Genomic DNA, 25495 nt, shown 5'->3' with positions numbered 1-25495 from the left:
CTTGTCAGGTGGATAAAGTTTTACTGTACTTACAGCAATGTTTGATTAACTCCTGTCTACTGTACAACAAGTTTTGTAAAGAGTAGATAACACTGGTTTTGCAAATTCATCATAAGTGAGAGAATACAGAAGAAAAGTAACACCAGTGTAGGCTTAAAATCAGAAAGTACTAACCAATTTTCACAATGAAGTTCCAGATAACTCTTGGCACTTTTAAATAGCATTATCCTATCACTTACGCACTCATCTAATGCCTTGTTTGATTAAAAGACCAGAAATCAACCATGTGTAAGATCAGCAGATCATAACTGTGGTACCTTCAGCACTGCACATATAGTAAACCCAGAGATTAGGTTATCCCATTAACTGACACGCATCCACATTAGGGGTTCTGTGTCATGACAAATTAACAGAACTACAGAAACTTAATTTCAGAGTGGTTGCTTCTTTAAGGACAGCACCTTATGCTGTTAGGTAAACTGCAAAGATTTTGCTGAATAAACCCAGATTTGAAGGGCTAAATACTTTAAGGACAGACAATTTCTCAGGAAATGGAAGCCAAGGAAATTTGGATATTATAAATCAATCATTAAGAAGGATGTATTGTTTATTACGCAAACACTTGGACTGTTGCAGTAAACAAAATTTAAAGATTTTTTTTTTTAAGGATGTTGACTCCATCCCCAATAATCTAAAGGTATTACGCCTAAGAGTGATATCATACACGTCAGAAAATAAATTTAAATACTATTTCTAAGGCTTACACTTCGCCTATAAAACATTGAAAAGGCACTAATTACTTCCATTGAGAATGTCATACGGACAGTTGGAAAGATCAAAATTCTTGTATTTCATTTTTCCTAGAAAACTTTTATCAAGAATTTTTTCCTGTTCCAAGCAAACAGGCAGCTTTTCTGGAACAGGACTGAAAAATATAACTTGAAACACTAAGTGTTTCTTGTTTCTTAAAAGAAAAAAAAAAGAAAAACTTGTCAGATTTTACTTTTATAGTTAATGGATTAATTTTATAGTTAACTGATTAATTATAATTAATTATACTTGACTCATGAATCAAGACAGTAGTAGGAGACAGGCTGGAAGGAGTCTGAAAGGCAAAAAAATATACTCTCAAATTAACTAAAAAACATCATTATTTATAGGCATGGTTATCTATAATGATTATATAGCCTAATTGAATCATGATTTCATAAACAGTAAGTTTTTAAAATACTTTTTTTTTAAAAAAAAAAAAAAAAAACTACATTACAGGTCCTGATTCTGCCTTGGATCAGCACTGGCAGTCCTTGCAGTACACACAGTCTCAAACCCAGTCACAGAGCAGCAAGCCACAAACAAACCACTCAATGCACAGTACAAATCATCTCTTCAGTGTCTTAAGTAAATTCTACCACCTCAGTTACCCCATTACGTTTAGCACAAAGGGCACTGATTCATATCTCCAAAGGCTAGAAACGTTGCATTGAACTAAAATTATAGAGGATTAGATTAACTGCAAAGTAGCTCGGGGCTCTTGGAATAAATATTTCGTGAAGTTATAAAGCATGTAAATCAGTAGTCATTAGAATTACAAATGGCTCGTTGCAAAAAAAAAAAATTGCCACCTATGGCCAACAGTAGAGATACTGACAACTGTACATGTATTATGTTAAATGGATAAATGTCATTTCAAATACAGCCAAGAATTCTTTATGATGCCCCACAAGACTGCCTCCATTAGAACAGTCTAATCCAAGCAATTTTCATCAACAGTAGTTAAAAACTCCATGTGGAACCATTACGCAGTCACATGTAATTGCATCATGACAATTGCACTGGATTGATGTTGTACATACTATACAAATAATAAAGAAAAGTTGGCGTATAGGAAAGGATTACATCTCTCCCCAAAGACCTCTTGGAATCACAAATTGTAATATTTATTACTATTTTTTTAGATCATTATATTTTAATTTCTCATCTACACTACTAAAAATTGGCTTTTCTGTGCACATTATCTTTCTTTATAATTGTTGTATCAAGAATATTAAAACAAAGCTTTAAACATTTGAATGAATTTTATTTTATATTTTATTTTTATATTTTATTGTGCTGTTACACTAAATTTTTATGGACGTATTAAAGGTATTCTGACATTTAAAAAATAAATAAATACAATCTATCTGTAGTCAAGACACATTCCATAACAATCCCAGCCACAAACTCACCAAATTATTGTGTAAACTGACCCGTAAATTTTAAGACTGTACTTTCAAATATCGAGACTTGGAAGCAGTCACGTATTTCCCCAAACAACAGCTTAAAAGAAAAATCCCTACAGAAGAACTATGGGTTTTTAACTGTAATTTCTACCAATTTACTGTAGCCAGAGAGTGATACTTAAAAACATAGAGTTCATTTGCAGTAGCTCTTCATTCTGAGAGCGTTGTTCTCCTAGCCATCAATTTATCAAAATCTTACTCACAAGAAGAGGGACACTTGATGTTTAAAAAGCGACACCTCTGAATGCAGAAGGTATCAAAGTACAAGCACTTAACAGTTTTTAAATACAAGTTTAATTTATAAAACTCAGCTTCTGGGGAAAAACACCCTCACTTCTCACTTACCTTAACCATAGAAGTTTTACTACCATAGTCAAAAATAATTTTTTAAAAATACACACTTCATATTTTTTCTTTACATTATATTAACTCATAACAGGCATATTTAATTCAAAACACATTTCAGTAAACTGGAATTGCAAGTATTCTCACGAAACCCGAACCATTAGTTCATTCGTATCTTATAAAGTTGATGCATGTAGTTTTTGATGCAGTGCCATGGGAGATTAACATCCACATTCAGAAAACGTATGAGCAATTTCATCTACTGGTTAGGGAGCAACTTGAACTTAAACCTACCAAGTCTAATGGGAATGCACATGCATTTATTGGGCTATGAAGCTAAGCAACCGAGAGGAGAGTCTGTCAGTTTTGTTTTGCCTGCCCGATATCATGAATTCAAACCTCCAGCTCTAATTTAGGCAGCCCAAGGATATGAACGTCAGCTATCTGTGCTCTGCTCAAGCGGTCTCTCCAGTTCAGTATCGAATGCCCAAGAGAACCTGTCCTCCCTCTGTGTACAGGTCCCTATCCCAGCACTCATCAGGTCCTCCGCTGAACCATGTCAGCATGATAAATCAGCAGAAAGTTAACCCAGCAAAAATACCGAACAGTAGAGGGCTTCTCTACTATTTTTTCTTGCAAAATCAGCATACTGAAATGGTTAAAAAGAAGTTCAAGTATAAGCGCAAGAAAGCAGGAGGGACCCATGGCAATTGCTGCGCAGCAGCAGCCTGGCAATTTGATGTCATTAGGCTCCCATAGGAGCACAGCCTTTGTTTCTTCAGACTGTTTAAACAGACTTAGGTCTCCCACAGAAAGATCAAAGCTCATAAGCATGTGCTTTGGAAAAAAAGGTGCACAACCAGATAGACACATCCCTAAATAGGTCAGTCAATTTAACGCCAAAGCTCTATTCCCTTCCTCATTCATAACTTGTTACCTTCCCATATAGCTGAGTTGATTTCAATCCATTAGGCTTTTTGCCCATAAAAGGACAGCCCAACTCCATTCCCTCCAGCCATGCTCTCCTGCCACTAAATCAGCAATGAAACCACTCTCAGAGCAAAAAAGCAGGATAGCAAGGGACAGAGCAGAGAGCTCACTGGGAGGGGGAAAGAGTTGGAAGATAGGGTAAATCGAACAGTGCAGTCTATATTGCCAGCTGCCCCGCAGTTATTTGGCTCAGACACATTGTAAAACTCAACTCTAACCAGGTTCCTGGCTCAGCTGATTTTTAAGAACTCCATGTTTAGCTGCCTTGCTAAACCCCTGCATAACAAAGTAACAAACACATAAATGAAGATTCCCCTACTCATGAGGGTACGCAGCACTACAATGCATTACACTAAACCTAGGGTGACATTTTTATCTGACAAGCCCCAATCCTGCTGCCACTGAAGCCAAGTATAAGTAACTTCATTGGCAACAGATCTGATACCAGGTCAGCATCTCTACTCTGCAGTTAAATACAAAGACACACTCCTCACGGACTTCTAAAAGAAAGAAAATCTAATAGGGGAAAAAAAAAATAAGTCTACCTGTTTCCACAGTTTCAGTCTCAATTTCTTGTTCCTCTGCTACATCTTGCATCAGATAAGTCTCGTCATCATAAACCAGGACCTGAGCAGCGTAACCCTGTTCTAGTCTGGCACTAGGAACTGGCTCCACAATCACTGCTGGGAATTCAGAGACTGGCTCATTTTCCTATAGAAAGAAAAAAAAAACTCTAAATACTGCACTGTTGAACTCTAAATCAGTACTTTCCTTTTATGCTCTTACATATTTTATGGAATAATAACAATGTTGAAGGTTTTTAGAAGAAATTTTCTTTTAAATGGAAATATTAAAAAAAAAAAAAAGTAGAGCTTATTGTCCACCAGAGGGACATTCCTGAATCTCACTCCTGACTCTGAGCACTTAAGATTTAAAGCATCAGACACCTTTAAGATAATTAAAAAGCTTGCTGTTTTGCAGTAAGACACTCAGCTGTGGGAAGTGTTTCTTTTCTCCCTCCTCTGTTAAACATAATCAAGGCTTTGCCTGTATACTGCAACATACCTACGGCTGACCTCTATCTTATGAACACTCATGTTTTGGATTAAATATATAAGCTATCACAAAAGAACTAGCTACTTCAAAGCCCATATGGCTATCTCTACTTGTTTAAGGATCAAAATGTCTGTTACAGCATACTTAATCTGTTCAAGTGTTGCAGGAGTGGAACTCTGCCAAACACAAAATTTACCACAACTTACAGGATAATAGAATACTTTTTTTTTAAAAAAAAAAAAAAAAAAAAAAAACACAAAATAGAAGCAAATACACTGTTAGCTAACTTTGAAAATGGTCCTTGTACTGTTTTGATCGTCTCATCCTGCCTCAAGACACATCTGAGATCTTTACTTTAAAGAGATGCTTAGTACAGAATTTCTTTTTTGTAAGCTCAGTCCACAGTTGTACCACAGACTTCAAAGCTTACTGCTTCCACTCCCCTGCAATAATATATCGAATAAGAGATCCTTGAAAAATGGTCTGCTCTATAACACCCCATACAACAATCTCTGGTCCATTTCACGCACAAGTTCACAGTAAATTTTTCTTTCAAACTGAGATAAAAGGTATAAAGTGTGTTAGTAAATAAATTCTGTTTATTTTTCTAACCTCCTCTTTTTTTATTCCATTGCTGTCGAACTCCAGGCCAGGGCCTCCAGTGTCAATCACAGCTGATGTCATGGTGCATCCCCTGAAGAGGCTTTGAGAGCTACTATCTATCCCGAAGACTGTAATGCTGATAGGCTGAGGTTATCAAAGGCTTAAATTCACAATCCACTTCTGTTAAACAGCTAGGAACAGGTGGCTGAAACACAAAATAGTTTTAAGTTATTTGCGCAGTTTACACTCAAAAGACTTTCAACATTTAGAAAAGTTATTGCCTGATGCATCTCTACATCAAGAGAGGGCATCAGTGAACACAACAGAGAAAGATGGTGCTGACCTTGGTAAAGTTAACACTGAATATTGTCATACAACACGAGGTTCAGATTAACTTTTAATAATACGATAATAAATTTCATTTTGGTTCTTTTCAATTTGTTGAATTTCATACATTAATTTGAAAAACAAATAATAGGCTTAGATATTTTCAATCAGCCAAAACAATGATGGATTTCTTACTGAGGTCAAACAGCAACAAACTCTGAGATACATGTTTGAGTTAGTATGGTTTTTATACAGCAACTGTTTCCCTATTAAGTTAGGAAGTATTTTTCAAATCACATTTTCTCTTTTATTCTATTGGTTCCATAGTCATTTCATAAACCCGTAGTTTCATTAAATTTCATCAACTTTTCAAACATATTGCCTTTCTACAGCAATTCACATATAATATACATCCCACTAATACACACCTAATTTCTAAGCTACAGTTTTATTTGAAATAAAAAGCATTGTAGCAGTTCCACTTCTTTCTTTTTCTACAGAGGAAATTGTTATGATTTTTAAAAAAAAGCTTCACAGCATAACACTTTAAGTCAAGTAAACTGTGGACTCCTTTAGCTTATAAAGATACACAACCTCCATCTTTGTGAATTTCTTCATACTAGACTAACCGCAGAGCTTTGTTTCTAAACAACTGCTATTTATTTATTCTGTATAAATCTTATTGCTCATATCCTGTCTTTCCAAGAGACAAATAACCTGTGTTCATAAACCCTGGGCAGCGAAGAGCAGTTTACTACTTCAAGATGCAAACTAAGAGGCTCGGCTTCTTGGTTGTACAACAGAAAGCGCATACTCCACGTGAGACATAAGAAGCCAATCTGATACCAATTACCCTTGCAAGTAACTCCACGGAGATCAATGCATTGTAACAGAAGTCAGAAACCCATGATTTTTAATAAAATCCACCTTTTTAGAAAGCTAGCGCAGTCAAAGAGGTCTAGAAGGAAAAAAAATGCATCTTCCAACACACATAATGATGAATAAAGAACTTTATAATTAATACTCTAGTGGGTAAACTCAATAATCCTGCTTCTCAACAGCAGGCATCCAGCTTCAACTGAATTAATCTTGCCTATACAGTGAAGTGCTAGCTCAGATTCATGCAGAGCAACAGGAAAATCTTCATGGACACAATAGCTTAGGTATGCTAGCAAAAATTGTTACTGTTCTCCCCAGCTGGATGTCAACTAAGAAATAAAGTTGAGAAAATAATATTATGCAAAAGGTGTTTGAAAAGCTTCATTTATCAAAGTATTGAGAATCCTTCAGCACGCCACAAAAAGGGGTTCAGAAAGGCATCGTTTCTGTTATCAAATCAACTCAGCACAACAAGTCAGTAGCCAAGAAGAATAAATTCTGACGGCAGCTTTCTAGGCAACTGATTCTCATGTCTTGGAAATCAAAATTGAATAAAAGGACACCATCATAAGTTGTTATTATTGCAGCAGCAGAGTAAGCACAAGACGTATTCCAAAGGAAAGGAAAAAATACATGCCATTTAGAAAAAATCAAGGTGCTTTTGCTTATGTGGGCACTCAACTTGAGAAGAAAAAGCTTGATTCATGCCTAAAAATACCTCACTTGCATGAAAAACCAACACAGTATTACTTTCTTTTTCAAGGAAAGACTAATAATCAAAAAACAATTCTAGCCTTACTAACGAAACAGCGGAAAATAAAGCAAAGACCTCCTCCCCTCCCCACACACTATTCAAACTGAAAAGCCTTCAGAAAGCATCCTCAAAGCCATACGCACCTGTCACCCTCCAGGCTTGCAGCACAAAAAGCCTGCTCCTTACCTGCCTACCAATTCCCACATTTCAAAAGCCATTAAATTCAGAAATACGCAGAGTGGAAAAACAGCTGTATATGAATACACCAAAATAACCAAACCAAAGAAAAAAAAAAAAAAAACCACTTTCCCTGGAAACAGTCTTTTTTGTTTTAGTTTTCCATGTAGATCCACATTAAAAACACTGCCAAGCACAATCATAACCCAAAAGAGGAGTCCAAAGAATAGAAAATTCATTTTAATTTATTTTAATCCAATCAATTTCAAACACTGGCATTATTCCTGCAACTCAGACTTGTGTCCACGCAAGAACATATGAGCACTACAGGTACCACTTCTACACTGTTTAAGCACGACACAAAGCTAAATTGGTTCCCGTGCAGTGCGTTAATACAAATAAACGCTCGCATACTAGACCGTGCGTACTGTACATTCATATTGAATCTACTATAATCCCACACAGGTGGCCAAACAGCTGCCAGATCGCAGCAACTGAAAACACTTCATATGGTATACTAGATCAGATTATGTCCAAAAAAAAAAACCAACCCACCCTGCTATTTCTCTGTCTCCTAGGTTACAAGAAGTTTTGATGACTTCTGCACCGATTTATCTCTACAGGAATAACCAATTACCTGCAGAAGTGAAGTTAGAGCAGTGCAGGAACACAGATGCTCCTACAGAATCCTCATTTTCCAGTTACAGCAAAATTCCTAATGAATGGAAACCTTACAGAGAAAAATATACAGGGGGATGACGAGGATGCTCCATCTCTGCGTTCATTGAAGGGGTGGTATCTTCAGACGGACGGCACGGAACCGTCCAGACAAGGAATATACAAAAGGCCCGGAGTCTTTAAAGATCGGGATTTGAACTTTACACTGAGACTCTTCCTATCCAGCAAACTTTTCAAAAACCTGACGGGGTGGAAAAATAAAAGCCCACCAAGCAGCAAGTGGGAAGTCAACAGCTGCAGCCCAGCATGGTTTAGCAGCAGTAAGCTAGAACAAGGCACAGACTGCTAGGTGTGTGGACGTCTGATTCGTGCAGATGCATCCCTTTCTGAACGAAGCAGCCACGTGTAGGCCCTCTCTGTCTTCACTACGCACTGCGTTCTCGTGGAACCCTTTCCACGTCACTCGTGACTTTCAGAAGAATACCAGATCTATTCCCCACCCTCTCTTCTCCCTAGCAAGAGGCACCTAATTCAACCTCTGTAAAAGGGAAAGACTGCCTAGACACTTCCAAAAATCGCTTCCAAAATCCACGTTTTCCAAGCCTAAGGGAGACCAAAAGGCCAAAAAACAAGACTGATTCTTTGAGTAAGAGTTGATCCAGATCTTCAAGAAAACAATGATACAATGAGCCAGCACAGAAGCTGGATCAAAGCATGACTATTTTTGAGTTACAGAAGAACATTCAGAAAGCTTAAAAAGCACTACATTTTGTTCACTTCTGGATAGGTGCTCACACCAAAGCAAAACATGGAATTACATCAGAGGGGAAAAAAAAAAAAAAGGAAAAAAACAAACTCTAAAATTTCCAAAATAGCTGACCAAATCATTTCACTACAGACCTGACATCCAGCTTCTGTTCTTCCTAGTCACTGGAAACTGCAGAGACAAACTAGTTCTGAATCACTCGGAATACCCCTTATAACAGGGAAAACAGCTTTGCTGCACAATCCCCGAGTATTTTTATGCATATCTTGCAGAACAGAAATAAATCTAGGTGCTCCCCCCCCCCCAAAAAAAAAAAAAAATCAGAATCTCAAAGCTACCTTCCTTACCTCAACAGCAAGACGCTTCTGTTCATCACTGCAAAAGACACAGAATATTGGTCTTCACAGGCTGCACTTTTCATAAAGGCTACAAAATTTTCAAGCAGCTTATTCCCATGATTAGGACTATACTTAGAACGTCTACATTATGTACCCAAGCATCTGCCTACAAGAAATCCAAACATTCCTATTATGTTTTGGGTAACTACCAGAGAAGGGTAAAAACACCGCACATCGCAACGTAAACGAGTGTGTAACAGTCATACAAAACACCAAATTTTAAGTCAGTCCCTCAGTGTGCATCCACTATCAAGTTAACAGAGAAGCAAACAAGCAGCTTAACAGAACTAAAAAAAAAAATAATAGTTGCAAAATGGTATGAAAGGGATGGCACCTCTCCTGTGCCAGACTCAACAAGAAGCTATTTAGGACTGGGTTCAAGACTAACTCTGTGTAAGACTGCAAATAGTTTTAGTACAGTTTTATTTAAATCATATGCAAACAAACAAAAAAAGTCTATGCTTGAAAAAAAGATGCACACGCTTGTACCCACACAAGAAAACAAGAAAAACGTCCAGAAGACTGGGCAGTAGTGATCAGAGGCAGCTGCTCCCACAGCAGTCAGAAGAAACATAAGAGTGCTTGGAACAATGTCCCCCTTTTATTCAGCTGGCATCCAAAATCCTGAGGACGGATTTATGCAGATACCTACACAGATCCAACCGCAAGAGCAGGGCTGCAGCCAACAGTAGCATCACATACAGCTTTTTTCAAGAAAGCCTTTCCTTAGTTTGATCAAACCAGTTAAAGAAGTCAGCTTGAAAATGAAATAAGTTATACGCACAGAAACACAGCGGCCAAGATCACTGCTGAATCCCCTTAACTGCAACAAGGCTCCACAGGAGCACAAAGGTGGTCTTTCATAGGTAGTACCTCACACATACCAAGGAACTGTCACCACCACTCTGATACTACAAAGTAAGAACACTGGAAAAAAAAAAAAAAAGTTTGGCCAACTCAAAGTTCTTTTTAAGACATTTTCCCAGACAACTTCACAGCTCTGGCTGACTGATTTACACTGGCATCTGCAGGCGAAACTGTGAGTTAACTTTATTTTCTTGAAACACAGAACAAGTCTAAAAACTAAAAAGGACCAGTTAGTGCAAAAGCTGATGGAGAAAAAAGATCAAAGAGAATCACAGGGTCCGCTCAAAAAGATGACACAGGGAAACCTCTGCATCCCCAGCTTCAGGAGAACAAAACAGACAACGATGCAATTTATAGCAGCTTAGAAATTACACCGAAAGTTACAGAAAGAGAAATCAAAATAAGGAGTGGTCAAAGCATAGTTCAAAAAGTACGGCTGCAAAAAGCGGCCACAACATACTTCGGAGCACCAGGAGCATCCATCCAACAAGGCAGCAAGTCTGTTGCTGAATGCACAGAAATTATTATGTTGGACCGAATTAATGGTGTACCCAATCCAGCAAGAAACTCAAGGAACTACTTCCACATATATTTAACCAGAAAATCTGACCATCCACAGTTTGTTCTGAAACCTCAATCAATAGCTAAAGCTGATGAGCCCCAAGAGCCTACAATCACTGAAAAACTATTAACGTTCTGCAGAAAGCTTTGTGACTTCAGCGCTCTTCTTCTGGCCCTTCCCGTATTTTATCTTATCAGCAGGCTCTCTTCCCACTGCTCTCTATTTAAAGATTCCCTGAAACCTTCTTTTCCCTCTGACAGAAGACTCACTCGCATGCCCAGCCCTACTCCCTACCAGCACTTCTCTTTCCTCCATGTCAATTGTGGGTCCTTAACATCCATTTCCACTCCCCCACAGCCCAGAGCAGGGAACAATTATTCATCGCTTTACATAATAAAAGAGCAGAGACAGATGAAAAAAAAAAAAAGGATGCAGGTTTAAAACAAACAAACAGAGGAAGCAGTGCACACCAAATATGTGATTCATTTTCAAAGGATGTTCTAGAGAACAAAGGAGTAAGAATTTCAAGTTAGCTTTATGGAGATAAAGCCCTTCAATGGCTTAACCGATTACTGAAAACACAGACGCACAGCCTGAAGTTTAGAGGCTTTCTGAATCTGCTACTACTGAAACCTCAGAGATTAAAAGAGTATGCCACTGAGGCCATCATACAAAAAACCATCACCCTGTTCCCAGCACCCTTCCTAAAGTAGGCGATGCTGCCAGAGAGGGAGTGAGGAGAGAGGGAAGAACCTGGGAGCAGCCCCACCACGCGCAGATCTGCAGCCTTGTATTTAACTTCCCTAATACCTCGGAAACAAAGTTTTGCTGCGAGCATTACAGATTCAGATCTCTCTCTTCAGCAGTACTCAACAGAATAGGCAGCTTTATTAAATCCCCCTCAGACAACAATACAGAGATTTCAACGTGCTCTCGGATACTTCCGTAAAGCGATGCAGAATCGCTACGTTCCCGGAGCTTCCTCCAAAATGCCGATGCTTGCACTGTTTCACCTTAAAGCCACGGCACACGAGGTACGCGCACGGTCCCCATCCCTCCCCCCGTAGGCCGCAGACACCCGTGCCGCTGTGCCAGGCTGCTGCCCCAGCGCCGGGGGCTCCCCGCCGCCTGCGCCCTCACCCCGCTGGGCTCGGCGTGGCTGGGCGCTCTGTGCCTCGCCTCGCCAGGCAGCTGGCCAAGCCTGCCGCACGCAGAGCGACGACAGAGCAGCCCCGCGACGGAGTCGCGACAGGGGTGAGTCGCTGCTGGGGAGGAACGCGGCGCTGAAGCGCAGCCGGGAGAGCTTCGCTCCCCGGCAGATGGGGACGCCGCCTCCTCGCTGACAGCTGGAAGCCCCGGCAGCCTGCGAAGCTAACCGGTTAAAGGAGCAGCTGTAGGAGGCGCGAGGGCGGCGGGCAGGCGGCAGGCGAGGCGCAGGAGGAACGAGGGCGGCGGGGACACCCCCGGCGGGGCCGAGCTGCCGCGGCGCGGGGAGGCCGGGGCTGCCATCTTCCCCCCGCCGCCGCGGGTAAACAAGGCGCCGGGCACGGCTCGGCACGGCTCGGCCAGGCCGCGGTCGCGCTGACAGCCGCCGGGAACCGAAAGCGCGGCGGGGCCGGGGGGGCAGAACGGGGCACGGAGCCCTCCCACCCCGCGCCCCCCCCCTCACGCGGAGCCGCCTGACAGCGCCCGCCCGCCCGCCCGGGTCTTACCGTGCCCGCAGGCCGCCTCCGCGCCCCGGCCGGGCCGGCAGCAGGCGGCGGTGGGCGCCGCCCGGGCAGAGCCGCCAGGGGCGGGGCGGGGCGGCTGCAGCGGCCAAACCTGCCCGGCACGGCACGGCCCGGCCCGGCCCCCCCGCCGCCTCTGCACATGCTCGCGGGGAGCCGCGGCCGTGCGCCGCGCCTGCGCAACCGCCCGCCGCGGCCGTTGGGGCGGGTGGGGCGCGAGGCTCCCCTGAGGGAGCGGGCGTTGGGGCGGGTGCCCCTCGGCGTTATCGGTACCCGGGTTGGTCCCGTAGCGAGGCGTCACGTTCTCACTGCGGGGAGAAAAGGGGAAAAAACACAGCGCTCTGCCAAGGAGACGAAGGTCGCAAAGCCAGGTGCTCGGAAAGAGCTCGGCAGCCTGAGGGTTTTCTGTGTAAACTGGACGCTGTAAAAGTCTGACATACCCCTCAGAGAAACCCTGTGAGCAGCAGGACACAGATAAAGCACAATCATATATACGTGCTCGCCTTCACCAACGTGCAAAAGCACTTCTCTGACAGTTTCCGTCTGACCACCCGTGGCAAATGCGCACCTGGTACTCCTCTTCACCTCCTCCTCCAACCAAGGCTGATTTCCAGCCCTCAGCTTCCACTGTACCACCTGTACAGGTCCGGCTCCTGTTACTTATGCACCTGAACTGGATATTTCTTCCCTCCATGTCTTCACAGCACCGTCATCCTTTCCTAGGGAGGTAAGATCTTTCAGCTGTCATTCAGCCCTAGAACCTGACTGGCCCTACTAGATTACATTTACCTCACAGTTTTCCAAGGTATAAATATTTGGGCACAAACATCGCCCTCACAATAAAGGTGGCCCTTAAATGTCAGGTATGTGCCCTGAAGCATGGAAGCGTTGAAGATTCTTACATTCCAAAAGGTGTTAGGCAATATTAATAATACATTAATAATGCAGCCTCTTGTGGAAGTTGTAAACTTAAACAGTCACTTTGTAATAGAGCATACATAATAGCAAAATTTAGGTCTTACTGCAAATTGAGCCTGCTAGATGTTTAATAAAGCATACACTTGGATGTTGGGAAATACAGAATTTATTATTACTTTATGTTGCTGAAATTTGCTATATCTTAACATTTATTAAAAATATCTTGACCTCAATGTTTCTGCTAGAAATTACAGAAGAGTAAACAATGTTTGCATGTTAGGAATGTAATTATTTTATGTTTTAAAGTATAGGCATGTAAGTTTCCTTTTCTGACAGGAATGTAAAGGTAAAGTCTCATAGTAGATGATGGACATTCACATCTTATGGGGCTTGGAGTTAGATCAGAGATGGTAGCTGACAAAATAAATTAAGACTACTTAGGGCAAAGAAAAGTGCATGTCAAGAACAAGGTAGGATATAGGAAGGAAAAGTTTAGGTCTCCCTGACAGAAGTAGCCTTGCCATAGGCTGGGACTGAGTCTAGCTGAATTCTAGCTGTCAGTGTGACTTCTTTTGCAACCTGTCAGAACCAAGTTCTGTCAGCTTTGCCTCTGTGCTTAATTAGTCCTGACTTGACATACTCCTTTAGTTATTTTTCTTCTTTCCATGAGTTCAAGTTAAAATTCAGAAAAAGAAGGAAACCTCTTAACCACGATCCTCGTTAAGGAGAGCAAACAGCTTCCTTCAAAACATAGGCCCACTGCCAACCAAACAAAGCTAAGGCCTCTCTGTACATCTCAGTAGTTCCCTCATGGAGTGACCGGGCATGAGTTGCAAACTTAGGGGTGCTCTGAAGATAGACGTTAAGCGATCTCTTCTGTAACACTGATGTTTATTTTCCTGCTATATGGCCCATGCAGTCCTCTGGTTTATTCGGTTTTACTCCACTCTCAGCTTGGGTGCCAAGGTATAAGCATTTTTACATCCCTGATCTGGTTATTTATGTGACTCCCCACGTCACACTTTTTCTCCTAACGAGCTGAGCTGCGCAGCTGTTTTCACTGGAAGCTCAGCAGCACCTCTCTGGGAGGCAGCTGTGGCAAGCACACTCTGACTACAGAGACCTGTGCTTCTCTACAGAAAAAAACAGCACTGTTTTGAGATCACCACAATGGCATCTTTTCTTTTTTCTTTTTTTTTTTTTTTTTAATGAAATCAGATTAACTCTTCATATGCAAAGTTGTATTTCTCTTAAGAACAGCTCTTTTCATTTTACTTTAACCTAGTTGGAAAGCTAAGCTGAAAACTATTAAAACTTCAAACTGAAGAAAAAGCAGGGCCATTAAGGGGTTTGGTCCAGTTCAGTTGGATGATTTTTGAAATTACATAACTGATGCAGCTATAAAAAAAAAAATCACCCCATCACCCGCTTGTGAAGTAGACTTGCAAACAATTCAAAACTGCTGCTGCAGGGATACTGCTGTGCGATAACGTAGGGTCAGCACTTCAACAGATGCTGCTCTGTCCCTTTTATAGAAAGCTGTGCTCCACGTTGTTTTTTAAAACATTGGTCCTCAAAAGTCTGTAGCCTAATTCTATATGCCGACCTTACTGCCCTCAGTCACTCAGTTGAAAGGGGAAAGTTATACTGATTCAGACCCAGAGGTATGACCCAGAAGAAATGGCCAAGAAATGACCCAGAAGAAATGAGGGAGTTAAGGTCCCACAACCCTTCTGTCAGACAGTTTACTCTGTAAATCGTTATTAATGAAGTAGCAGTAACTCTACAGGTGTAATTAGGTTTTATTTTTCCCCTTCCTAGGATAAATTTTCGGGACATATAAACTATTTTGTGAAAAAACGAGAGAGCACAACAATAAAAACTATTGATCATTTCTAAAATAGAAATTAGGTCTTAGTTTTCTTGATTTTTGCGTTTTTGTTGTTGTTTTGAACGTGAACTTTCAATAGACTCTATATTGTATTTATAGCCTTAGAAAAGCATACTGTTCTTTCTGTCCAGTTTTCCAACATCACTAAGATAAGCTATGATTTCAGCTATAAAAAAAAAAAAAAAGCTTTGAGGCCTAGCTATCTTTGTATCTGTCATTCCTTCCCCTTTGACATCACTTGCAAATTTGAGTTCCATTTTATAAAAGGATAGAAATCTCGAAGGTAAGTTCCTGTAAGTTTCTGGAATGCAAGCAGCTGAGCAGAGGAGGCCTCCAGCAGCATGTGTCCCCTCCGGAGGAAGCAGCTATTGTTTGCGCTGACCCACAGCAGCCAACTGATGTGTTGACACATGTATGGCTGCTTACCAGCTACAGCAATGCTATTTCTTAGCTGACTTCCTGTCTCCACCACAAGAAGGAAAGTGTTTGAGGTATCTGGGTACAAAGTGGAATACTGGTGGCTTTATGGGATTAGAAGACATGAGGAAGGCCTGATGGCACAGCAGAAGGGTCGCACAGAAAACAGAGGCTACAGCAATCACTTCATATGCACAATTTTGAAGAATTTGAATGGTCTTGCTTTTATTTAAGATCCTACCAGACAATTATAGGAAGAAAAAACAAAACAAAACAATTATTACTTTTTAAGCTGAGAGATCAGAGTCTATTGCTGGTGGGGAAAAAAAAAAAAGAAAAAAATCAGAATGGTAAGAAGCAGGGGTAGAATCTGTATGGTATCATCTCTTAGTTCTTGTCCCCCAGTGCAGAGAAGAAAAATAAGTCAGGAGACCAGTTCCCAATCTATCCTGACAGTAAGCTTTTTCTTTTTTTTACCCCTCAGCGAAACAAGTTAGAGGGATCTGAAATAGGGAAGGCTATTTTGTCAGGATACTGGTAGCTGAAGCAGATCTTTAATACCAGTCCCTGTCAAATGCAAGTAGTAACACAGAAATGTTGAGCCTAGGAAGGGCCACTGAATGTCTACATCTGACAAAGCAACAAACATTTCCCCCAGGCCTATAACTTTGTACAAAAAGTGTAAAAACGTCAGAGAAAAAGAACTAGAGGATGGTACACACGAGGCACACAGTATGTTCATTTAGACATACAAGAAAACGGAATTCTCACAAAGTGCCCTTCCGAAACAGGAAAGCCCTTTGGAAACTGATGTTTTGCAAAAAAGAATTGATTTTAAAAACAACTTATGTAATTCGTCTAGTTTGTTTTCAACTGTTTTTCTTTAAAGAAAAGGATGTCCTCAAAGATAACTTTGTCTTTCATAGCATACTATTTCAACTTTGGAAAGTACTTTTCATTTATGAACATCTAAGCTTTGCACTTAGGAAGTGTCTTCACGTGGATAGTGCCTGAGTGAGGATATCTCAGAATTAGTACCTCAGACAAGACTGAGAAGAGAGATGCTGCAGACAGACAGGAGGAGGAAGGGACAACTCAAATCATTAAGTTTTTTCTTATTAACAGGTTTAAGTAATCACTTCAAGTACTTCAGAGTACTTCTGTGTTTATAACCAGGGTCAAATACTTTGTGTAAGCTCCTTCTACTTCTGATACTTGCAGATAAGCAAAAAGGGGCAAGACCACAGTGATTTTGATTTTATACAGCTCCATTAATCATTTAAATGGAAAGAAAGACATTCACATCCAGCCTCATTGTACACCCATTGGCAAGAGCTGTCAACCCTTGAACAGTTACTCCAGGTTTGGCTTCTCTCTTGCTCTACCAGCCTCAGCACCACATAATTTGCATTGGAAATGAGTTGCTTACCACAACAGTGGGACGAAAAGGATCTGTATGATTTGGATTTTCTCCAAACCACAATTAGCCTTAAAAAAAAAAATCCAATTTTCTCTAGCAAGCAAAATCATACATTATTCATTTCTTCCTGTATTGTTCAGCTCCAGGTTTGGGGAGATGCTGTCTCTGTTCTGGGTTTTAGTAATCCACTGCCTTTGATTTAGTGCCCTCTTCTGTTTGATGATGTAAGTGCACGTTAGCCAATAGTTAATTATTCTCAATTAGCCCTCACTGGAGAATAACATTTCACTGTAACTACTGAAGAAATAAAATAGCCTGATGCAGGAAGAAAGAAGCCAGAAGAAAATCGCTTTATGGGAAGGTGATATATGAAGTCTCCATAGACCTCTCTAATTTAATTACAGACAAAGGAAAGACACAGAGAGCAATTATGATCCTAATATATATTACTCCCTCTCTTCTTCCACTTATTCTCCATATTTTCCCCCTTAATTCCATTGGTTTGTGTACTGCAATCAATGCTGAACTAGAAAAATGAATTACAGATGGCAGAGCTTCCTGAGACAAAGCACAAGAACCCAACAACGTATAGCACTTTTCTTAGGGCACAAGCAGAGCTCAGAGATACATCCTTTGAAAGGTTAATAAGTCTTGAAGATTTAAAATAAGACAAATTACTTATCACTAAACATCCAAGATTTTTAGGTAATTAAATAACACTGAATCTGCCCATGGAGCAGATACAAATCATTAACAAAGCACATGAAGAGCTTTAATTCCATTGAGCCTTCCTATTTTTCAGAGCTCCTGTATATCAAGCGTTGATCACTATCAGCCTGAGTTTGCTAAAAAGTCACAAGGAGGCAGAATACATTTGCACATAGCTAAACCACAAAGCAAGTCACAGTTTAAACAATATGTTTAACCACCTGTAGTTCAAACAAAGGGCAGGAGTAACTCCAGCATAGAAAGCTCTAGTTTTAGCCCTTCTTCCCATCCCAATAAAGCTAGAAGATCCAACATCTCCTGCAGCATCTCAAACAAAGGAAGAAAGACCAGGATGCAGGAAGATCCAGTTACCTACTGTGCCAGGCAGCGGCTGCAGCTCTGGGGCAACCTTTACTTCCATCATTCTGCCACCTTCCATTTGCTGCAGCAAGCAAGCAGGGCAACAGCAAAGCGTACAACCAAGAAAGGCCTTTCCTAAGAGCAGAAGTACCCACCTCACATTAGGAGCAGCACTCCAGAAATAAGCTAGCTGATTTGCAGGCAGCAGAAAAAGCACCACTCACTCCTATGTCCTTTTGCACAAAATGCCTCCTGTCCTTGCATCTCTCCCCTCACCCCATACACGGCTGCACTCTCTAAGCACTCTCCCTACAGTGACACAGGCTCAGCCTTCCATCCCCTAACCACAAGCAGAGAGGAAACAGCACCTACAGTAACTGATTACAGCCTCCAAAGTGGTACTCAGCTGTGCCATATACATATAACGTGCTTACATTTACCCATCTGCTAGCAAGCACAGCAAAATAAATCACTGACCTCCTCAGTCATCACTCAGCTGCTAGGAGATTTGTGTCCTTCCCACTTCTCTGGCATAGCAATAATTGGGGTTGGCTAGTTGATTCAAAATTTGAGGGAAAGGAGAGGAAAGGAGTCACCACAGCAAAAAAACACAACCCTGATGCTTGGTTTGGTGTTTTGATAGGGGGTTGTTTGGTTTGTTCTGTTCCTTTCAGAAAGCTAAGTAGATTAGTATTTTATCCCATCGAAGATTGATGCTTTGGCACAAGAAATCTTGGTTAAGGTATTTCACTCCCAGGTTTTCCAAATTTTGAGTACCAATTTGTAGTTTTAGCGGTCTATTTAAATAATAGTCTTAAGTTTTTAAGAAGTAAGTAAAAACTGAAACTCTATATTGACATCTACACACCGACAAAGAGTAAAACTTTAGCTGTTAGACGGACTTCGTCTGTCTCCAGTACTCAGCTAAGTGAATTGTGGCCAACAGCGATGGGTTGTGATCCTTCACGAGAGCCAGCGCTAGGGGGAAGTGAAACGCTTCACTGACTGGTTTCACAGATAACCTGCTGGCTGCAGAGAAGCATTCTGCAGTTTGGACAAATTCAGGACTCGAGTTTTATTCTGAGCTTTAAAGTATATTGTCAAACACAACTTTTTCCCCATCTCCTTTAATCTTGTCATCTCCCTCTAACATCTGCTGTAATCTTGTTCTCCTTAATGAGCTCCTCCTCACCATTTTCTACGCTTCATCACAGCCTTTGTGTTGCAGCTCAAAAAGTCACTTTTCTGGAGGTGAAGGAACAGAAAAATATTCATCTTTGCGGTAATTAGGCTGCATGCTAACATGACTGATAAAAGTGATCAATGATCACCAGGGAGCACCTAAAGCAGTAAGAAAAAGAATATCTGAGAAAGCAGCAAGGCATTTTGCATGCAGTAATTGCCTATTTATTTCTGCACAGCAGCCCTCTGCACATTACAAAATCTCTCGGCTGTTAATCTGGGATAATTAAGTGTTGAAGCAGACTGTGTTGTGCTCTGTGTCATCACAGCTAAAGTTCATGATGCATTCCTAGTTTCCTTGGCCTTAAAGAGCAGTGAGTGTCTTTTGGGTTTTGGATGTGGTTTGTTTGTTTGTTCATTTTCTTCTTAAAGGGGATCCCTGACATGAAGCATACGTACAGGTTATCCTGGGACTATTACTTTTTTTCTTTTTTTTTGAAATTGGGAAGATTGCTTTGGAAAGCATCCCGAAGGTTGTGCTTCAATTCTTCATGCAACTGTTCCCATGGGCTAATACATTTTGCTCAATACTCAAGCAATTCCTGAGACAAAGGGACGGTCAGGAAATCCTACAGTTTCAGAAACCCTACAGCCAGCTGTAGAAATTAGAGCTTTTTTCACTGGGAATTTTTGAAAATGAAGAAATAAAAAATAACATTTAAGAGTAACCATCCATCATAGAATATTTACTCTACCGGATAAATATAGACAGACATCCAACAAAATATCAGTCTAAGAGTTTTATTCCCGTAGCTTTGTCTACAAAAAAAAATTGCTCTTAATCGCAGTGCCTTTATCCTCTAAGTAGAAGGCTATGGAAGGGCTTCTTGAAGCTCAGGAGCCTGATTTTGCTTCAGCATTATTCCGGTCATTCTTACAAGCAGGTGCAGGGACAATAGTCCATATTCTTGTTGGAGCAGTGTTATAATTTGCTTTGTGACAGGTGGAGGAGCATGAGTTTCTTTGTGCAAGGGTGGGAATTTTAAAATGCCATAATTTCCCCTTCAGCATCTTTCCAAAGTTCTGCTTGAAGAGAAAGCAGACAGATACATCTTTTAGTTCACAGTTTCTATAGAAATTGTTTATAATATATCTTATTTGGGCCTCACTTAGAACTGTTGCCATTCACGATGGCTGTAATGCTTTTAGCTGATGGGAACCTCCGTAAATACTTTTTAATAGACACTCACGCACGTGCATGCATAAAGCAGAATGGAGGGTTAGGAGAACACAGGCTTACAAACTAATTATTCATTATAGATTTTTTCATTATTAATGCTAACAAGGCAAGATTATTTAGTGGCTGTACATTTTGAGAAAGAGTGAAAAAGGCCACTGGCCTGCAAAGGCCCTGGTAGCTACTTTTCTATGGTCTGTTTCACAGTTAGCCCAGGTTCCAACATGCCCCTCTCTGGGGGAGAGTATTTTGTCAGATAACAGCTTGTTCTGAGCTTCCATAGCCATTCTGCTTTTCATTAGTCCCTAGGAACCCTTGTCCATCTGAACACCTCTGCCGTAGCCTTCCCTGGGGATTTTGCTGGCCACCTGCCGGCTCTCAGAGGAGCTTAACCAGAGCCTGAGTTGCTCCCGGTTCATACAAGAGCGTTCTTTCAATCCTCTGTTGTGTTATGCCACTGCTGCAGTGTCGCTGCTAAGACAGAACGACACAAAGACTACAGCAAGCTGAATGAGGCTTGGTAGGAACGGGGCCCAGCACCCCCAGGGCAGGAGCCACCGCTTGGATCAACAATGGTAGCTCCAGCCAGCCTTGCTTTGATTTTCTTGGTTTCCGTAATTTGCGATAAAGTCCTTATTGCTACTGCGTGCACACAGTTCTTGTTCTCAGAGCAGGAGCTTTACAAATGTTTTCTCCTGGCTACTATTGTGCAAGGAAGGATAGCATCTACAATGTTCACGCAGGAGGAAAATCAGATTTCGTAGAGCCAAATGTCCTATGGTAAAAATTGCAAATCCAAATCTTAGGAGCAAACAAGGTTGTTATTTCCCCCCGTGACCCAATGTAAAAATACTACCAGGTAGTTTTTATAAGGTTTTAGCTTAGTTAAAACTTTTTACTCCGTGTGGAATGTTACAATGGTATAATTGTGCACCACAGTTTGGACCAGAAGTAGGAAATCAAAGTAAACACCTAGACAGCCAAGAGCTAAAACAAGTTCACCTGACACGGATTCAGTTATGCCTACTGCTTCTCTTAGTACATCTAGTTATCGTTACATGCTGGGTGGTACTTTGACACTTGTTACCGGGTGCTACTTTCTAAAGCAGAGATGTTAATTACAGAAGTGTCTGCCTAGCCAACTTAATTCATATTAGGTTGTCTGTTGCAGCAATGAATACTGGTCCTAGTAAGTAGCGTGCGGTGTGACAAACTGCACGGATTGTTTTATGTCTTCAGGGAGGAGTATGAGGTTTCACACAGGAATCGGCTGGTTGATTGCCATAAATATTTCCATTGAACTTTTCAAGGGCTTCAGTGCCGCTCACTGGGAAAAAAAGAAGAAAAAAGAATGTGTTTTAGAGGGAGCATCAGTAAATGATGTTTAGCAACAGACTTCATTCAGCAGGTCTGTTTCTCTGCAACAGTCAAAGCGCACTGTAGTTTTGACTGCAGGTTATCAGTTAAGTGATTACAGCATATAAACGCTACTGCTGTGTAAATCATACTTATCTGATGGCTTGTAAAAACTTGCTCTGCTACACCAACAAAGCACAATTTCAAGGAATCCCTCATCTTCAGCCATGTTGCCCAGGTGTCAATGATTTCCCCTGCATGCTGGACAGATTCACTAAGCCTTATGTCTACAAATAGTTACTTGCTTAACTTTAAGCATGAGGTAAAGCAATCGTGTTTGTTGAGATTACTGATATACGTAGCTTCGTAGCAGTGTCAATATGGGGCCAAGAGCCACACACAGAATAACTGCTGTACCCTGAAAATTAAGGGGAACAACAGTGTGTTCTTACTCAGACACACTCTCAACATCAATTCGAGGCTTCATCTGAGGATTTCATCCACTACTACTACTTCTACCCCTTTACTGAATAACTAGAAGTTTTTAAAAAGTGAACTGGAATAACAGTGCAACCATTTTAGGGTTGCAAGATGTTAACAGGTGGAGAAAAACAAAACAAACAAGCAAAAAAATCACTTCCTAACACTGCTACTTTCTTTATGTCACTGCATTTGTGTGTCCCAGAGTGGAGAGAATTTCTTGGTATCTTGGTTTTCTGATGTGATGTCCTCAGGTGCCCGTAGCTTTCATTTTGAGCCAAACCAGCAGCTTTGAGAAGCACACTCCTTCAGCTTTTCTGCACATCTCACCCATATTCATTAGATATATGTTCCCCTTCATACCATAATTCCCAGTAAAATACAGACATTCTATTTGGTAGAGGAACATCTTACACAAGCATTTTGTAAATTATTTTATAATGTTGGCATTGGTTTTAATTTTTTTTCTTAGTTTCAAATGCTAAACCAACATGTAAAAACACCCAAAACATTTGGTTTATTTACTAATGCAGCTTAAGAACAATATTTACCTCTTATCAAATGAAGATAAGAGGCATTAAGATAATTTATATTGCAGTGGATGATGGAATAAGTAAACGTGCACTTGAGGCTGACTCATACTACTGTGCCATTATGTTTCAAGTGCTCATAGACATAGGGCATACATTTTCAGGACACAGCGAAAAATAACAGTTTCTTTGCTCTGTTTCCTTCTCCTCTTGCACTGGTGCTCCAAGAATTAATGCATGAATTGTTAACTGGGAGTAAAAATAACGTGGAGAATTCCTGACCTGAAAGGTTTGTTTTGCTTTGCTTTCATTTGTCTCTATTCTAATTAGTATCTTTTCTACCAAGCTTCATGTTCATTTCTCAGCCAATCTTTTCTTTCCCCTTAGGGTTCTCTTACCATCTTACAGTCCATTTTGGAAAGGGGGTCACACAGAATAATAAAACTCAGACAAAATGTTTTATTCTATGAAGTAATATATCCAACTGATAATATCTAAGTATTCCTTAATCCCAATCTACTGCAACAATTAGTTGAAGGCTACCAGTCACACGTTTCAGGAGGAGCAGCCTGATGGATCAGAACCAGTAACAATATTGTACTCAATATTTTCCCCTAGCACAAACTAAAAGTGCAGAGAGCTTAATCTTGAAATATGTCTTTAAAAAATAAAAATAAAAATAAAAATAAAAATAAAAGGCAATTCACTTGTATGAGGTAATAGCCCAGAAGTCCAGTATCTCTATAATTGAAATCAGCATCCAAAGAACAAATTTGGCCTTACAGAGAACTATAATTCTTGGGTCTTAATGCAATTTGCAGGGAACTAAGCTAAAGACACAAATAAATAACCAGTGTGGCAATTGATAGAGTTTTGCTCCCTAACCTCTAAAAGATGCTGACAACGATTCCTAAACAATAAGAAATACTTCAGTTAAGTTCTTTTTTACAGTGCACTTGTTACGTGTGGAAATACAAATTCACCATCAGAGCGCACACGCAGACTTCCCACATCCTGCATTTGCCACTACCTGAGAAAAACAGAAAGGTGAATTGCGGGAAACCTCAATGCTGCAATTGCACTGTGTACCTTTAGGGTTCCTTAGCAATTTCTTCGGGGGTCTCCTTGTCCACAGAAACTGAAAACGGAGACAAAATGCTAGTGAGAAACATTGTATGGTATACCTGCAGAAGAAAAGGAAACAACTTACTCAGCTACAAATAAGAAGGGTCCTTTGGTCTAAAGGAATATGATTTTCAAAGTCATATCAGGTATACAGACATTTTTCTTTAAACTTTTTATATCTAATTGTAAAAGAGTTAGCAGCCAAACTTTGAAAATCTCTGTGATGTTGATTTTAACACACATTTTTCTTTGCATTCAATTATATTGTTCAAGAGCAATATAAGAATGAATCATTTATAGCTGTACTGAAACATTGTAAGGCTTATAAATATCACTTTCTACATTTTTCTGTACAGCAATGTAATTTAATAAAATTCTATCTTTCAAATGAAGTATACTTTTTAAAGAAAAAGTGTTACATCACATACAGCAAAAGGGAGAGTTTCATGTTTTTCATGGACTGTATGTCTAGCCACTTGGCAGGGCACTGAGCTCAAATGCCCCCACGGCCCACCTACTGGCACCTATTTCTAACTCATAGCAAATCATTTCGACATTAAATTTTCTGCTAACGCTGCCGAACGCAGTCACCACCAGCAGACACATTGTGTCACTTCAGTTCTGCATGCTCTTGCAGCTAGTTCAGTGCAAGCTGCCGCCGGTGGTTTTCAGAGACCAAAGGTTTCAGACCCAGCTGTACTCTCGCACCTTCTGAAGTCTGCCCCGACTCCTCAGCATCAGCGTCCTGGTTCCTTGAGGCTGTGTCAGACATCTCTTGAGCTGCTGAGGCTACTCCTTCCTTGACACTGTCAAAGTTTTCCTCATGGTCAGAAGAAGCTGCAACATCCAAGACTTCACTCACAGTTTCTATGAATCAAATCAGAGAGATAATTGTCTTGTCTTTCCTGTCCATTCACCGGCACAAGTGAGGGAAAGCAGTCATGGCTCACAAAATGTGAAGTACCTGCCTAACGTACATGCTGGAAGTAATTGGAGGCAACAGAGTCTAGGAGATGATTAAATCTTATCATGCAAATACACTTTTGCAAGTGGAATTCCAGGAAATATCACAACTAGTATCTGACTCTTCCTAGCCCTGGGGCAGAAAGTTATAAACACGACATGTTTTTATGTCCTAAAGAAAAGGTACATGTTCTCCAAACTGTGTATTCTCTTACAGTTACAGATTTTATTTCCTGATGCCTATTTATTAGTATATCTGTGTATCTACATTCTACAGGGAGACCAAACACATCACATTTTAAAGTGTTACTCAAGCAAAATGTCTCTTCTCATATTCTTCTAACCTAGGCTTTGCATTTGTGAAAACCTGTGAGTAACTGTCCCTGCTTACTACAGAAAACTCTAGCTAGTGCTTTCCCTCTTTGGAAATTGGAGTGGTGTTCACACTCATTCTTTGAGCGCACATGGACAGAATTCATAGGAGCAACCTTTTTGATGCC

General features: G+C 40.7%; 2 protein-coding genes and 1 long non-coding RNA gene across 9 annotated transcripts in view; 1 reads left to right on the top strand and 2 right to left on the bottom strand.

Annotated features, from left to right (window-relative positions):
* ELF2 (E74 like ETS transcription factor 2) overlaps positions 1-12491 on the bottom strand; it is a 35395-nt gene extending 22904 nt beyond the window's left edge. For 2 of the 5 annotated variants that reach the window (XM_040554841.1, XM_040554839.1), the window contains exons 1-2: positions 12058-12271; positions 5283-5478 (exon numbers count right to left, since the gene is read on the bottom strand). Coding sequence is in view for 2 of the 5 variants with exons in the window: in XM_040554836.1 (XP_040410770.1) it covers positions 4160-4325; positions 5283-5354 (238 nt within the window). In the remaining 3 variants the exon portion in view is untranslated. Of the gene's footprint in view, positions 1-4159; positions 4326-5282; positions 5479-12057; positions 12276-12393 lie in introns of those variants that run through there. The other 3 variants (XM_040554836.1, XM_040554835.1, XM_040554840.1) reach the window with 3 other exon arrangements.
* A 105-nt stretch (positions 12492-12596) lies between these two features.
* The window catches only part of LOC121069099, a 23424-nt gene continuing 10525 nt past the window's right edge, over positions 12597-25495 (top strand). Inside the window, exon 1 of one of the 2 annotated variants that reach the window (XR_005819257.1) lies at positions 12597-13135. This is a non-coding gene — a long non-coding RNA (uncharacterized LOC121069099). The remainder of the gene's footprint in view (positions 13136-25495) is intronic. The other variant, XR_005819258.1, reaches the window with a different exon arrangement.
* LOC121069097 (mitochondria localized glutamic acid rich protein) overlaps positions 19223-25495 on the bottom strand; it is a 24751-nt gene continuing 18478 nt past the window's right edge. The window contains exons 5-7 of one of the 2 annotated variants that reach the window (XR_005819256.1): positions 24741-24899; positions 23997-24091; positions 19223-21868 (exon numbers count right to left, since the gene is read on the bottom strand). Coding sequence is in view for 1 of the 2 variants with exons in the window: in XM_040554844.1 (XP_040410778.1) it covers positions 23999-24045; positions 24741-24899 (206 nt within the window). In the remaining variant the exon portion in view is untranslated. The remainder of the gene's footprint in view (positions 21869-23996; positions 24092-24740; positions 24900-25495) is intronic. The other variant, XM_040554844.1, reaches the window with a different exon arrangement.

Source organism: Cygnus olor, chromosome 4 (genome assembly GCF_009769625.2).
Source record: "Cygnus olor isolate bCygOlo1 chromosome 4, bCygOlo1.pri.v2, whole genome shotgun sequence".
Taxonomy (NCBI): domain Eukaryota; kingdom Metazoa; phylum Chordata; class Aves; order Anseriformes; family Anatidae; genus Cygnus; species Cygnus olor.
This window is presented reverse-complemented; position numbering and strand designations above follow the sequence as displayed.